Raw genomic sequence first — 15,184 nt, forward strand, 5'->3', positions numbered from 1 at the left:
GTTTTGTCCTGGTAGATAAACCCGGAGGGAGGGTGCTTGTGGGGGTGGGGCAAGTCCTTGAGAAGGAATTCTTATTTTTTAAAAAAATTCTGTGGGAAGACCTAGGACTAGCTGTTTCTAAGAGGAAGAAAAACACATGGACACATGAAGCTGCCTTATACGGAATCAGACCATCAAGGTCCATCAAAATTAGTATTGTGTACTGAGACTGGCAGCAGCTCTCCAGGGTCTCAGGCTGAGGTCTTTCACATCACCTCCTTGCCTGGTCCCTTTAACTGGAGATGCTGGGGATTGAACCTGGGACCTTCTGCATGCTAAGCAGATGCTCTACCACTGAGCCACGGCCCCTCCCCTAATTATACATGAAGGTGCCTTATACTGACTCAGGCTCTCAGTCCATCAAGGTCAGTATTGTCTACTCAGACCAGCAGCGACTCTCCAGGGTCTTTCACATCACCTACTTGCCTGGTCTCTTTAACTGGAGATGCCGGGGATTGAACCTGGGACCTTCTGCATGCCAAGCAGAGGCTCTACCACTGAGCCACCGCCCCTCCCCTCATTACACTCCCTCTTTCTCTCTAGTGGACACCAACAGCAGCTTACATTGCATTCCTGCAGCTTACCCTCACAACAGCCCTGTGAAGAAGGTTAGGCTGAAAGCGTATGACTGGCCCAATGGCACCCAGCAACCTTCCATGTCAAAGTGGATTTCCCAGATCTTAGATGCACTGTGAGCCCTGGCTCTCTGTAATTTAGTACCTTTCTTCCCAGTCCTCCTGCTTTAGAGTAGCCAGATGCGAAGGATTGGCCAGAGTGAGACTCAGTGGTATAGCCTCTTCCCCCCCCTGCAGAAAGTCACCTTTCCCCCCCCCCCCCAGCATCTGCAGCTAAAAGGATCCAGTAGCGGTTGATGTGAAAGACTGAGACTTTGGAGATCCACTGCCAGTTAAACAATCCTGACATTGATAGGGCAATGATCTGACTCCGTGGAAAACAACCTTGTGTTCAGCTTGCCATCTTGTACCCGATATGACATTCAGCAGATGCAGTTTTTCTTGCTTCTGTGTGATAAGCTACCCCTGCCTGCCTTTGCACTGAATCATCCTACGCAAACCCATTCTAGTATCCTGTTTCCTTAGTTTTGGGAAGGCTGAAGCACGTGCTATCTAGAAGTGTGCCTCTTATTAGTCCTGGTATAAATTTGACAACTGTTGTGATTTGTTCTTTGCTTCCGCAGTTCCGTTTTCCTCTTGAAATGCCCAAGGTGAAAAGGAGCAGAAAACCTCCTCCGGATGGTTGGGAGTTGATTGAACCAACTTTAGATGAGCTGGATCAGAAAATGAGAGAAGGTGAGGACTGAAGCAAAGAACTGGGCTGATGATGAGAATTGATGTTGCTTAAGAAAGTGTGGCAGTTGAGGTTTGAACCCTGGCCTTTTGGGGTTCAAGACACTTACACTGCACTGACAACCGTTGCTGTGGTAGGGGCCCGTTTCAGTGTTACACATCTCAAGTCCAAGGTTGAATGTTTGGCATCTGCAATGAAATGCAGCATGCCTCTCCCTCTCCTTACTGCCTTTGGTTCTGCCTCCCCCCCGCCCATCCCATCACTCCCCTCTTCCCAGTTGCTGCTTTCCCTACCCATTGCCTACTGGCTGTCCTCCCTCAGTCTCCAGTTTCCAGCCTGCCTCAATGTAAAACTCAGGTTAAGAATTCCAATATACAATCAGCCATCATTTTGGGTAGTCTAGACAATAGAGCTTGGGGCAGCTCCAGTGGTAGCTGAGATCTTGCCAAGTAGTCTCACAAGATCATAACACTTTTTGGTGTTTTATTTCTCTCAAATCTGGGAGTGCCCCTTGGGTTTGTCTAAACATGTACCATAGACCTGAGCGGCTCACTCCTGTGACTTTTCTAATCTGTTCAGGGGCCATACTTAGGTGTTAGATATATAATATGGAGTAGCGGGTGTGTAATGGAGATGCCTTTTGGGAAAAAATATCAACCTTCCTGCCCTGTTTTCTTCTCACTGACAGCTGAGACTGAACCACACGAAGGGAAGAGGAAAGTGGAATCCCTTTGGCCCATTTTCAGAATTCACCACCAGAAAACACGTTACATTTTTGATCTCTTTTATAAGAGAAAAGCCATCAGTAGAGGTAAGCCATGGGTTTTCCTTGTAAAGGACACTTTGTTCTGGAATGGGAAATTAGTGCACATCTCAGTGAAGCCCTCCCCTTACTAATTCTGGCTGTTGGTAGATTTATTTATTGAAATGTCGCCTTTCAGCATGACAAGGAGTCTGCTGCTCCTGGTTGTGGGAGGTTGAGGATATAAAACTCCTTCCACCCCCCACCAAGCGCAATATTCTTTGTGTCCTCACTCCACTCTGCAGAATTGTACGAGTATTGCATCAGAGAAGGATACGCTGACAAAAACCTGATTGCGAAGTGGAAGAAGCAGGGCTACGAAAACCTCTGCTGCTTGCGTTGCATCCAGACGCGGGACACGAACTTTGGCACCAACTGCATCTGTCGGGTTCCCAAAAGCAAGCTGGAAGTGGTAAGGATGCGATGCAAACCTTTTCTTTGAGCCGTTGCAGCAAATCCTTCTGCCCCACATATCCTTCTCACATGAACACAGGAAGCTGGCTTACACTGAACCAGACCCTTGGTCCATCAGAGTCATTATTGTCTACTCAGACCGGCAGTGGCTCTCCAGGGTCTTAGGCGGAGGTCTTTCACATCACCTGCTCACCTAGCCCCTTTAACTGGAGATGCTGGGGATTGAACCTGGGACCTTCTGCATGCCAGACAGAGGCTCTACCACTGAGCCACCTCCCCTCCCCTCCCAAGCCCTTGGGGGCAGTTTTTTCATAACTGCCTCTGCAAACTCTCCTACTGTGGGGTTGCCCTGTAAGATATGAAAATTCAATACTGGGTGGAGATTTTAAGGCATGCTGTTACGCTTCCTGACTTTTCTTGGGAATGTTTAAAACACGAAAGCGGGGATTATAAAGGGCCTTCGCACAGTGGGCCTGGGGAGGCACTTTCTTCTTACACAGAAAGCATTTTTGTTTGCGATTGTCCCCATAACACCAGAGATGTTCCCACCCAGGTCAGCAGAAAACCAGACCTGAGAGCCAGCGTGGTGTAGTGGTTAAGAGGGGTGGAGTCTGATCTGGAGAACCGGGTTTGATTCCCCACTCCTCCACATGAGCGGCAGAGGCTAATCTGGTGAACTGGATTTGTTTCCCCATTCCTGCACACATGAAGCCAGCTGGGTGACCTTGGGCAAGTTACAGCTCTGTAAAAGCTCTCTCAGCCCCACCTACCTCACAGGGTGTCTGTTGTGGGGAAGGGAAGGTGTAAGCCAGTTTGAGTCTCCCTTAAGTGGTAGAGAAAGTCGGCATATAAAAACCAACTCTTCTTCTACCTCTCCGAATCCATTTCGGTTCCTGTCGAGATCAGGTTCTCTGATCCAGCAAGCCCGCCTGGCTGTCTTTTCAGCCATTAGTTCCTGCGCACTTCTGACCTGGGGGGCGATTTTAACATGCTGGTTTCATTCCACAGGGGAGAATCATTGAGTGCACTCACTGCGGCTGCCGAGGCTGCTCCGGATGAAGCCTTTCCCCAGTCACCCCCCTCCCCCCCCATTTGCGGGGCTGCTGACTCTGCATCAGTGACTGTTCTTAAGAGCTACAATTTGCCTTTCATAAAACCCGACGGTGAGCGGGCCTCCGTAGCAGCCAGACGACGCAGCGGCGCCACGTTAGTTCATTCTCTGTAACCATTTTATTGTAAAATAAAGCCTTGCCGACCTTCTCCCCGGGCCCTGCTTCTACAGTGACTTTTGTGAAGTTAATTGAGCAAAACAAAAAAGGCCTAGAGATAAACACAACCTGTTAGCGGCAGCGGGACCAGTGGCAAGATTGGGGGTGGTGCAGCCCAGTTGCTCAACCCTTTCTGATCAAGCAAGCAGAGAACTGGTGTGGGGGAACAGGTAAGAATCTGCCGAGATTCTCTAGCCCTGACCATGGTAGAAATCTTTTGCTCTGACCTGGATGCCCCAGGCTAGCCCCATCTCGTCAGATCTTAGAAACGACTGAATGCCATTCCATCAGGGGAGTTAATAGGTCGTTTAAATAGGGTACCGTACTGTGAGAGAGCATGTCAATGTGGTTCTGGCCAAACAGACACTCTTCAGCATTCTTTGTTTAGCTGTGACTTGCTCAACGAGGCTAGACAGATGGATAAAGCCTTTTATTAGGGAATCTGTCCCTAAACAGGATAAACTGAGGGTTATTTTAGCAGGGGTGGATTTTAATATTACATGGGCAGTTGCCAAGTTTCTTTCCCGGTCAATTAAGATTAAACAATACTAATTTCCTTATGGGATAGTTCCTCCCCCACTTTTTATTTTAATCTCAGTGTGACTTTGTTCAGGGCCGAATAGGCCATGTGAACAATATCATTAAAGTAACAGATCTTGGCAACTGAGCTGGGTCGGCCCTGGTTAGTACTTGGATTGAAGACCATGAATAAAGTCCAGGGTCACTGCACAGAGGGAGGCACTAGCCAGCCGTCTCTTGCCTCGAAAACCCTATGGGGTCCACCATAAGTCAGCTGCTAGTCAATGGCACATTCTGCCACCACCAGAGATCTTTTGGAAAGAGTTACTTCACTATATTAAATTACAACTGTATCACCTTTGTGCCCTCTTAAGCAGAGTTGCCCCATTCTAGGCCCACTGATTTCAGAAGATGCAGAAGGGTATAACTCCCTTAGGATTACACTGTAAATTCCACACTTTCATGAAACACACACAGTCCTTTAAAATTAAAATAAAAACTATACATGTCTTTGCTGCTGCCGCTGTAGAGGAAAACCAGCCCAGAAAAGAAGAAAGCACATCAAATGCAGGAATTCAACATTTTCTCCTTTGAATTATTTTTTATTAAAGGCATTTGTAGTGCCACGTGGGAGGTTTTGCTTTCCTTAAGAGTTTTTATTTACATACTTTACGGATGCCAACTTTTACCACGCCGAGGATGTGAAAAACGCCACAGGAGGATGAAGGAAACAGCACAGATTACTCCTTAGCGATGCTGGTGCCACTTGGGCAAGCAGGCTGTTTTTTTTTTTGTCCCTTTCTTGCTGGTCCACCTGGCAGCTGCATTGTTCATTCGTCTCCTGCACTGGCTTTGCTTGGCGACCGCTTTCCCGTTCTGTATTTGGCCCATGGGTGCGGCTGCTCCTCTGCTCCCATCCACTTCAGCCAGCGGAAATAGTATGCTCTGAAGCCGTCAATTTTTTCCAGATAGCGGTCTTTTCTCTTGTACTGCGAGCGGAAAAAGCAAGAGGGTGACTAACTCTTTGCAGGAGGACAGTGTTTACACAGACAATAAAGAAGGGAACACTCTTTCCTGGAAACAGTCAGAAATCCATAACCTCGTTTTAAAACACTTCTATATGGGAAGGGATGGATGAACTTTCTGGTGTTACAGCAGAGTTCCTACTGCAGGAAGGCCCAAACCAGCCCTTTTGCTCCCTGCCACCGAAATCAGAAGACAAACATACTTTAAACTGATATCCATCTGCAATCCACCTGTGGGCAAGTACGCCGTAAGAAGGGGGTAGGGGAACCACAGTGGCTACGAAGTTTATGAACAAGGTCTTCAGAAGACTGGGAAGGAATCAACGTAAGATGATTTAAAACATTTTATCATCTCCACTTGAAAATTCCTTTAAAACGTTCAGCTAAAATGAGAGAATGGATATAGCGATCTATTCGCGTGAGGATGTGCAATCTTTCCAGCGTCCCTTTGACTGCCAGAAAGCTGATGCCCAGGGCCGTGGCACCCTTGGGGACTTGTAGGTACAGGGATGGGGGGCACACACTGAGGATGGGAAGGGGGCTAAATCAAGGGGGGGGGAAAGCATGCTTCCACTCAAAGACTGCTAGATCCAACTCAATGGTTTTGCATTTAATAACAAACAAACACCACTATGGTATCTTACTCGGTCAAAGTCTGGAGGATACTGAGCAGCAAACTCTAGCATCTGCAAGACAAATTCATTTGGGGCCGTCTGTGTGTTCCTCATGTCCCTGAGGATCTCAATGAGGTACGCATAGTCCAGCTTCTTCACAGCTGCATTGAGCAGTGCGCCATAGATGTGGATGTTTGGATTTATCCCCAATTGCTGAAAGAGAGATGAGAATAGTAAGGCAAAGGAACTTGAAAGAACTGATAAACTCAGCCATGCAGGAATTCAGGTGCAGGTCCAGGAAGAAACATAAGGCCTTCCCCCAAGCGCCAAGGTTATTGTCCGTACTCAAGGGCTGCTCTGAAATCTGGCATGCAAAATGGCCTGAAAGACTGGGTTGTGGAGAATCCAGCTAACATGCACTACTTCGAACCTAATTCGGAGCTTCCAAGGCAACTCCTTGACGTCCGTAACATGCAGATTACAGAAACTCCACCCTCCAAATTTCATAATTCTCAATTACAAGTGGACACGGCATATATACCTCACTATTCTATATCTCTGAAACTGTTACCAAACGTGAAGGAACTTTAGTGTTTCAAAAAGCTGTAAGGACTTCCATCCAGACAATGTTACACCTTGTTTTTGATACTGCAGTGTATTTTGTCCACACCTTGATAACTGTACGGGCTTGCTGATTCTGTTTTTAAAAGAAGCTAAGCTATGCTGTAGGTCGTTGTGGTAATTCCATCAATTAGACTGCTCAGAGAAAGGGCAAAGCAAGTAGAAGAAGAAGAAGAGTTGGTTTTTATATGCCGACTTTCTCTACCACTTAAGGCAGAATCAAACCGGCTTACAATCACCTTCCCCTCCCCACAACAGACACCCTGTGAGGTGGGTGGGGATGACAGAGTTGTGTCTAGCCCAAGGTCACCCAGCTGCCTTCGTGTGGAGGAGCGGGGAAACGAACCTAGTTCACCAGATTAGCCTCCGCCGCTCACGTGGAGGAGTGGGGAATCAAACTCGGTTCTCCAGATCAGAGCCCACCACTCCAAACCACCACTCAACCCCTTAAAAAAATATATATCCAAATTTCATTTTGGACCAATCAAATAGAAAGAAGGAAATAATCACACCCTGCTCAACGGACCCGTGGAACGGGTCCCAACTTCACAGAGGTTTGTGCTAAACCTATTTATATTATAAAACCCTTCAACACTCGCGGATGCCCAGATCTCCAAGTCTGCCACACGGCACCCTGATCCAGAAGCTTCCTACACCTTCATGTCGGAGAGTAACTGCAGTCCGTCCTTCTGTTTGTGGCAAGCTATCGCCAAGTTGCAAAAAGTGTGCAGGTCCGGGTGTAGTCCTTCCTTCGCCAGAATGGGCAGCAGGCTCTGCAACATACAAAGAGACATATAAGTCGGGCTGCAGATATTCTATCCAACCCGCTGCTCAATGCAGGATCAGCCTAGAGCATCCCTGACAAGTGCTTGTCCAGCCTCTGCCTAAAGGCTGCCAGTGAGGGGGAGCTCACCATCTCCCTAGGCAGCCCATTCCACTGCTGAACAACTCTTACTGTAAAAACTCCCCCCACCAATATCCAGCCGGTACCTTTAGGTCCGCAATTTATACCCATTATTGCGAGTCCTCTGCTGCCAACAGGAGCAGCTCCCTGCCCTCCTCTAAGTGGCAGACCTTCAAATACTTCAAGAGAGCAATCATGTCCCCCCTCAACCTCCTCCAGACTAAACATTCCCAGCTCCATCAGCCTTTTCTCGTAGGGTTCGGTCTCCAGGCCCCTGACCATCTTCATCGCGGTCCTCTTCACCCACTCAGTTCTGTCCACGTCCTTTTTGAAGTGCAGTGTATGTCTTCCATTTTGCACAATTTATCGTTTTCTCCCCCATCTTTGAGGAGGAGCCAGGAGCTACGTACGACTCCCAACCTGTACCCTGAGCAAAGGAAACCTTGTCTGGCTACCCTTCTTGTTTATGAGATTTCAGCAGAAAAATTCACGTTTTTGTGACTGCATAAGGGCTAGAAGCTTGTTATTTTGAAAGCCAAGACTCTCAGGAAGCTGAACGTTGCCAATTCACCTTGCGTGCCCTTGTGAAATGGCAGCGTGGTGCACTGGCACACCAGTAACATTACCTTTGCTCCATCCAGATCCGCTCGCTTGCTCTTCTTCCTCACCAACGTATTGAAGAAGGTCAGATCGGGCTTCACCTTGTGCTCCTTTATCACTGTCAACAAGGAAGATTCTGACGGGCTGTTGGGCTCCACCAGCTCGGCCAGAAGCGTGAAAGTTTTGATGTTGCCTGCCACGTTGTCCTCCTTCATTTTCTTTAAGAAGCCCTCCAGGTTCCCCATCAGAGCCAGCCTGTCGGAGGCCGTGGCCACCGTCCCTAAAGAAATCAGGTTGCCGTTCGGGCTCGGCAAGTCCAGCAAGTTGGGAGGAGAGCCAGCACCCATGGAGAAACCCACGTTCACTCCTGCAAAACTTGGAACGAGCTGGTACTGATTTGAGATCAGCGAATTCTCAGATGTCTTGGAATCCGGCCCAGTAGAATCATCGGTGAGGTCTTCCTCTGCAATAGTCTTGCCTGCTCTGGTTTCTTGGCTGAGAAAAGGCTCCGCAGGTTTTCTGGAATCCTCCGGAAACATGCATCTTTCCAGCACTTCTACATCTAACTGCAGCCCAACTCCAGGGCCCGGTTCCTTCCCCCTGTGACCCTTTGTCTTCCGCCTTTGTCTCAGTCTTGGCATCGCTGGGCTCTCCTCGGGAGCTCTCAGCAACAGCTCTGAAGCTACGAGGGGGTCGCCCAGGCCGCAGCCTCTGGCAGCCGCCAGCATCAAGTTGTAGGTGTAGCTGTCGGGTTTGACGTCCAGTTTCGCCATCTGCCGCCACAGCTGTTGGCAGGAGGAAGGGAAGTTAGGGCAAAGTTAAGGTTATCCAAAACACAACTAACTCCGGGCAATTGCAGTGGCTTGTAGCTGTCACACAGGAGGGAGGCTAACAGCAAGTCACTCCCACTGAGCTCAAGTTACTTACTTATTTAAAACACCACTGTGGTGTAGTGGTTAGGTAAAGATAAAGGTCCCCTGTGCAAGCACAGGGTCATTCCTGACCCATGGGGTGATGTCACGTCCCGATGTTTACTAGGCAGACTTTGTTTACAGGGTGGTTTGCCAGTGCCTTCCTCAGTCATCCTCCCTTTGCCCCCAGCAAGCTGGGTCCTCATTTTACTGACCTCAGAAGGATGGAAGGCTGAGTCAACCTTGAGCTGGCTACCTGAAACCAACTTCCGCAGGGATTGAACTCAGGTCGTGAGCAGAGCTTGGACTGCAGTACTGCAGCTTGCCACTCTGCACCACGGGGCTCCTGGTGTAGTGGTTAACAGCATTTAAAAACCAACTCTTTTTCTTCTTAGCTGCCCCTGCATCATACCCCTACATCCAGCCTAGGAGAGCTTTAATATAGCCCTTACACTGCTCCACAATGTGGCGGAAGCGCTGGCTTACGAGCCTGCAGCTTTGGCTAGAGGCTCAATGCTCCCCAAAAGAAGCATCCCTCACAAAGCAGACAGATATCCAGAGGCTTGCCCACCCCAGTTCCAGGAGAAGAGTTGGTTTTGATATGCCAACTTTCTCTACCACTTAAGGGAGACTCAAACTGGCTTACAATCACCTTCCCTCCCCACAACAGACACCCTGTGAGGTAGGTGGGGCTGAGAGCTCTAACAGAGCGGTGACTAGCACAAGGTCCCCCAGCTGGCTTCATGTGTAGGAGTGGGGAAACATATCCAGTTCAACAGATCAGCCTCTGCTGCTCATGTGGAGACTCAAATTTGGTTCTCCAGATCAAGGTCCACCACTCCAAATCAACGCTCTTAACCACAACTCCACACTGGCTCTCACAGCACATAGCCCTTGCATTCTAGCGTGCACATGAAAACAGGAAGATCCCAAAGGGAGGAGAATGGCAGCTTTGGCTGCCACACAAAAACCTCTGCACCACTGAAAAGAAGAGAGGTTTATATATATTTTAAAAAAAAACAGACCTGCAAGGCGTATCGGAAACCGTTCTCTTTGTCTTTTATGCACCCCATCAGCAAAAAGTTGAAAGTCTCCGTGGTGACGCTGTGGCCTTTCTGGATCATTTCCTAGAAAGGGGGGGAAAGATAAATTTCTTTCCCACACTGTTCTATAGTACAGCTTTTATCAGTAGAGGCGCTGCCAGTGAGACACACACACACACACACACACACCACCCAACTGGTTAGGTCCAGCTGCTCTGCTCCACTACTGGCACCCTCTCTTCTGGACCTTGTTGTGTAAGCACAAGGCTGCCTGCCTTGGAGAAACGGGGGAGGGGGGGCGTTAGTGGTCAGATCTGCAGGACCCAATCTTCTACACCTTGGTTAACCGGAATGGTTTTGCTGGGTTCCCGCACAGGGTTTTTGTGGCAAAGGCCACTAACTTCAATGGACTCAGAGGGATATAACTCTGCCAGGGACTGCACAGAAAACCCTTCCATGGGGAATTCTAGAGCATCAGATAGGAAAGCGGAGTCCTTTTCTCTGAAGTGCTTCTTTATTCTCTGCAGGGAACTTTAAAAAAAAACAACTAGAGCCGTCACGTCATTAGAAGGCAATTAATCATCTACGTTTTAGTCAACTGATTTATTTTTGTTTAATTTTTTGCTCTACCCTTCGTCCGATGTTGTCCTGACAACAACCCGGTGAGGTAGTTTCAGCTGAGAGTACGTGACTGGCCCAAGGTAACCCAGCAAGCTTCCGTGGCAAAATGAGGATTAAAACCTGGATCCCCCAGATCACATGAACACATGAAGCTGCCTTCTACTGAATCAGACCCTTGGTCCATCAAAATCAGTATTGTCTACTCAGACGGGCTGCGGCTCTCCAGGGTCTCAGGCGGAGGTCTTTCACATCACCTACTTGCCTAGTCCCTTTAACTGGAGATGCCGGGGATTGAACCTGGGGCCTTCTGCATGCCAAGCAGATGCTCTACCCACTGAGCAACAGCCCCTCCCCCAGACAGACAGGAAGCTTCGCCTTACCTTGAACACCTCAAAGCACGTCCGGAGATCTGAGCAGAAGGCACAGACTTTCAACAGCGCCTGATAGCTGATGACGTTCAGCTCCAGATTACAGTCCCTCAGCTGCTGCTGCAACCTGAGCGCGTTCTGTAAGCCTGAATCTTTCCAGGGCGATTCCGCGCAGGCGTTGAAGAGGGCTGTGTAGGTGGCGTCGGTGGGGACCAAGCCTCGCTTTTTCATCTGCCTCCCAAGACAAAAAGGAAACAAACAAACAAAAACCCCTCTTGCGTTGATTGAAATGAACGCCATGCTCACAGTTATGTAAACACTTGAGAAGAATTAAACACAGCCAGTGCCATGTGGAGCTTAGAGCAGGGGTCCCCGATGAAGTGCCCGTGAACACCATGGCGTGTGGCATGGCACCTTTCCTGGCACCAGCCAAGTGCAGGGCTTCTGACTCAATATTTTGTTGGGGACCCAGCTTGGTGTTGTGGTTAAGAGTGGTGGACTCTGATCTGGAAAACTGGGTTAGTTTCCCCACTCCACATGAAGCCAGTTGGGTGACCTTGGGCTAGTCACAGCTCTCTTAGAGCTCTCTCAGCCCCACCTACCTCACAGGGTGTCTGTTGTGGGGCGGGGAAGGTGATTGCAAGCTGGTTTGAGTCTTCCTTAAGTGGTAGAGAAAGTCGGCAAGTAAAAACCAACTCTTCTTCTTCTTCCCCCTCTTGTGGCAGCCCATTTGTGCCCACCGTCATGTATCTAAATTCCAAAGGTGCCCACAAACTCAAAAAGGTTGGGGACCCCCGGCTTAGAGTGTTGTACTAGTATCCAGGAGACCCAAATTTAAAATCCCTACACTGCCGTGAAAGTTCAGGGGGCAACCTTGGTCAGTCATGCACACTCTCAGCCTAAAAGACCTAACAGGAGAATGAGAGAACCACACGTACCACACTGATCTCCTTGGAGCAAGGACAGGTAACCCCTTTTATCTATTTACTTCATTGACACCCCATCTTTCTTCACAACGGGGACCCACAGTGGCTTTCATCGTCTTCCTCTCCTCCATTTTATCCCCGCAACAGCCTTGTGAGGCAGGTCAGGTCGAGTGTGTGTAACTGGGCCAAGACTACCCAGCAAGCTTCCGAGGCGGAGTGAGGATTTGAACCTGGGTCTCCAAGATCCTAATGGATTCTCAACAAGGGGGGAATTGGGACCACTATTCAGCAAAGCGTGATGTCCTGTAGATTTTGTACAATCTGTAAAATTGTAGTTTGTTTTTATTTAATCTGCGACATTCAATAAAGTTTATGACTATCTTGGGAAGGGGGGAATTATATTCTGAACAATGGTGAAAGGGGGGAATGGAGCAAAAAAGGTTGAGAAGCACTGTCCTAGCCTGACACCCAACCACTACACCACACTGTGCTAAATAGACAGATGTTAGTCAAAATGGGAAAGGGTAAATGAAGCCAATTCCAGGAGCATGCCACGGATACCAGAAGCAGCACAAAGAGACCGGGCGCAAGTCCTGAACCACTATTATGAAAAGAGGCCTCATTTCAAACCGCACCTCTTCTGCGGAACCTGGACTTGCCCCAGTTTGGTGCCACAAATACTCCCTTTGCGGACACCAGCTCTTTTCCCAGCTGAAAAACCCCTGGGCTGAGAGCGCTTACGTCATTATAGAGCTTGAACGCCTTCTTCACGTAGCCAGCCCTGCCGCAGCCGCCAATCAGCACCGTGTAATTGCTCTCCTCTGGCTGGAGGCGCTCTTCCTTCAGCATCTGCACCTCAAACAGGTCCAGGGCCTCGGCCAACTGCAGGGAAGAGCACAGGGCTAAAAAGGTGATGGGCACAGGAGTCACATTTCAAGGCTCAGAGCCAATCCCCCGACAGTGGTTGTCAGCTCTTTGCTAAAATGCCCAAGGATAAAACAACTTTTTCCCTGTCTGCAGGGTTATCTGGAGAGAGGCAGACAGGTGACAGACACAAACACACTTCTGACCCTGGTCAAGACGGCCTTTTGCGCACTTTCTTCATTCCCTACCACACACACTTCAATTTAAAAGGCTCTGCTTTCTTTTCACACTTCTCTCTACGATATGTAAAGGCCTCTTCAATTTGTAATGTTCTGAGCCTTTTGCTAAATGTAAACTTGTAAGGAACCTGCATTTAAACAAAAATAGTAAGTTTTTTTTTTTTAAAGTCTGGGGAATTAATTTTGCATTCTCTTTGCCCCAAAACTGCCTCACTGGGACACCTTAAGAGGCTTTCCTGTGACGTCACCACCAAGAATGAACGGGAAAGGAGATCGCACAAAGGTGAGCAGGGCTAGTCCAGTTACATCTAGTTTGCAATGAGAAGCCGGGATCAGGCCTCCACGACACAGAATTCAGAAAGCTCTCTGTTCTCGCCTCCTTGTCGTTTGCGGGGAAGACGGCCTTGGCGCGTCAGCTCTCAGGTTGAGCCATGCCAGCCAGTTCCTTTGCAATTAAACAAAGACGGCCACTGACCTTATCTTCCTTGATCAACGCCTTGCAACGTAAGAAGTACCAATAAGGAGTGTTCCGACGGCCTCGTCTGGGTGGTGGCCTCAGCTCTTCCTCCTCCTCAGCTGCCACTCCCTGCGTTCGGAGCTGTAAGTCGTGAAGCTCTGTCTTTGCTTTATAAAAAAAGCGCCGGGAAGAAAACTTTTCAGACAGCGTGCCAAAGCCTTCCTCCGTGTCAGCTTCCTCTTCTGTGACGGTTTCAGAGGAGCTGGCGGGGCGACTCTCATTCAAGTCCCTGCCACGGCCAACCGCTTGGGATGAGCTGAAAGGCCTTGAGCCCAGGAAGTTGAGCGGATGCCGTGGGTTTTCAGGGGAGGCCATCAGTTTCCGCGGAATCGCCCCCAGTTTGCAAGCCGGAGACGTTGGAGGGCAGAAAGAAGCTTTCAGGGCGTGGAGGCCCGCAGGGAAGTACCGGGATATCAGCTGCCCGGCCATTGGGAAACTCTGGACTTTATCACCTGATCATGCAGCCATCTTCCGAAATCAAAAGCCTGAAATCAAAACAAAGAAGATGTTATGTTGTGTTTCAGAAACACACAAAGCTGCCTTATATTGAGTCAGGCCATTGGTCCATCATGGTCAGCACTGTCTAGAGCAGTGGTTCTCAATCTTTTTTGCTCCATTCCCCCTTTTACTATTTTTCGGAATATAATTCCACTCTTCCCAAAAAAGTCTATCTCAAAACCAAAACAAACTAAAAAAAAACCCCTACAATTTTACAGATTGCACATAATCTATAGGACATCACACTTTGCTGAATAGTGGTCCAAATTCCTCCCCGGAACCCTAAAATTCCCCCCTTGTTGAGAACCCATGCTCTAGAGCCAGCGTGGTGTAGTGGTTAAGAGCGTTGGAGTCTGATCTGGAGAACCGGGTTTGATTCCCCGCTCCTCCACAGGAGCGGCGGAGGCGAATCTGGTGGATTCGTTTTCCCACTCTTATGCATGAAGCCAGCTGGGCGACCTTGGGCTAGTCACAGCTCTCTCAGCCTCACCTACCTCACAGGGTGCCTGTTGCGGGGAGGGGGAAGCTATTGTAAGCTGGTCTGAGTCTTCCTTAAGTGGTAGGGAGAGTCGGCATATAAAAACCACCTCCTCCTCATTTTTTTAAAAAATAATTTTTTACTTTCTTCATTTAAAAAATCAGCATAGAAACAATATCCAATATTAAAAATAATAGTAATAAAAAAACAAGTAATATCACTAATTTAACAATAAAATGACTTCCCCCTCTCCCTCTTCCATCTAAAAATAAATTGTATAAACATTTGCTAACGGAACTAATTCCAATATTACTGTAATTAACCTATTCTTGTCCTATCTAACATTATTAAATCAATACCTAATATAAAATTAATACAAGTTATATATTAATTGATACGTTCTTGTCTGTTTTTCTTCTTCTACTACTACTACGCCCTGGCAGGGGCTCTCCAGCATCCCAGGTGGAGATTTTTCAGCTCTCCCACCGCCTGATGCTGGGGATTGAACTGGGGAAGGTTCTGCACGCCAAAAAAGCAGCTGACCTGTGACCACCCCGGAATCAGCCGTCCCGGGACGCTACCCGTGCAGGCGCGCTCACACGACC

At 48.6% G+C, this 15,184-nt stretch overlaps 2 protein-coding genes across 2 annotated transcripts; one reads left to right on the forward strand and one right to left on the reverse strand.

The window, feature by feature from the left end:
• The first annotated feature begins 1,241 nt into the window (after window positions 1–1,241).
• Window positions 1,242–3,733, forward strand: BUD31 (BUD31 homolog). Its single transcript, XM_056866463.1, has 4 exons — window positions 1,242–1,349; window positions 2,036–2,158; window positions 2,395–2,561; window positions 3,572–3,733. Exons 1-4 carry the CDS (start codon window positions 1,256–1,258, stop codon window positions 3,620–3,622), a joined length of 435 nt encoding a protein of 144 aa, XP_056722441.1. The 5' UTR covers window positions 1,242–1,255; the 3' UTR covers window positions 3,623–3,733.
• A 1,447-nt stretch (window positions 3,734–5,180) lies between these two features.
• On the reverse strand, window positions 5,181–14,032 carry PTCD1 (pentatricopeptide repeat domain 1). The gene is made up of 8 exons (XM_056866454.1): window positions 13,562–14,032; window positions 12,725–12,865; window positions 11,070–11,288; window positions 10,051–10,152; window positions 8,141–8,899; window positions 7,267–7,383; window positions 6,020–6,202; window positions 5,181–5,339 (listed from the first exon to the last, which is right to left on the reverse strand). The coding sequence occupies exons 1-8, from the start codon at window positions 14,030–14,032 to the stop codon at window positions 5,181–5,183; spliced, it is 2,151 nt and encodes a 716-aa protein (XP_056722432.1).
• Between the last annotated feature and the right edge of the window lie 1,152 nt (window positions 14,033–15,184).

The sequence above is a fragment of the Euleptes europaea genome, chromosome 21 (assembly GCF_029931775.1).
Source record: "Euleptes europaea isolate rEulEur1 chromosome 21, rEulEur1.hap1, whole genome shotgun sequence".
NCBI classification, from domain to species: domain Eukaryota; kingdom Metazoa; phylum Chordata; class Lepidosauria; order Squamata; family Sphaerodactylidae; genus Euleptes; species Euleptes europaea.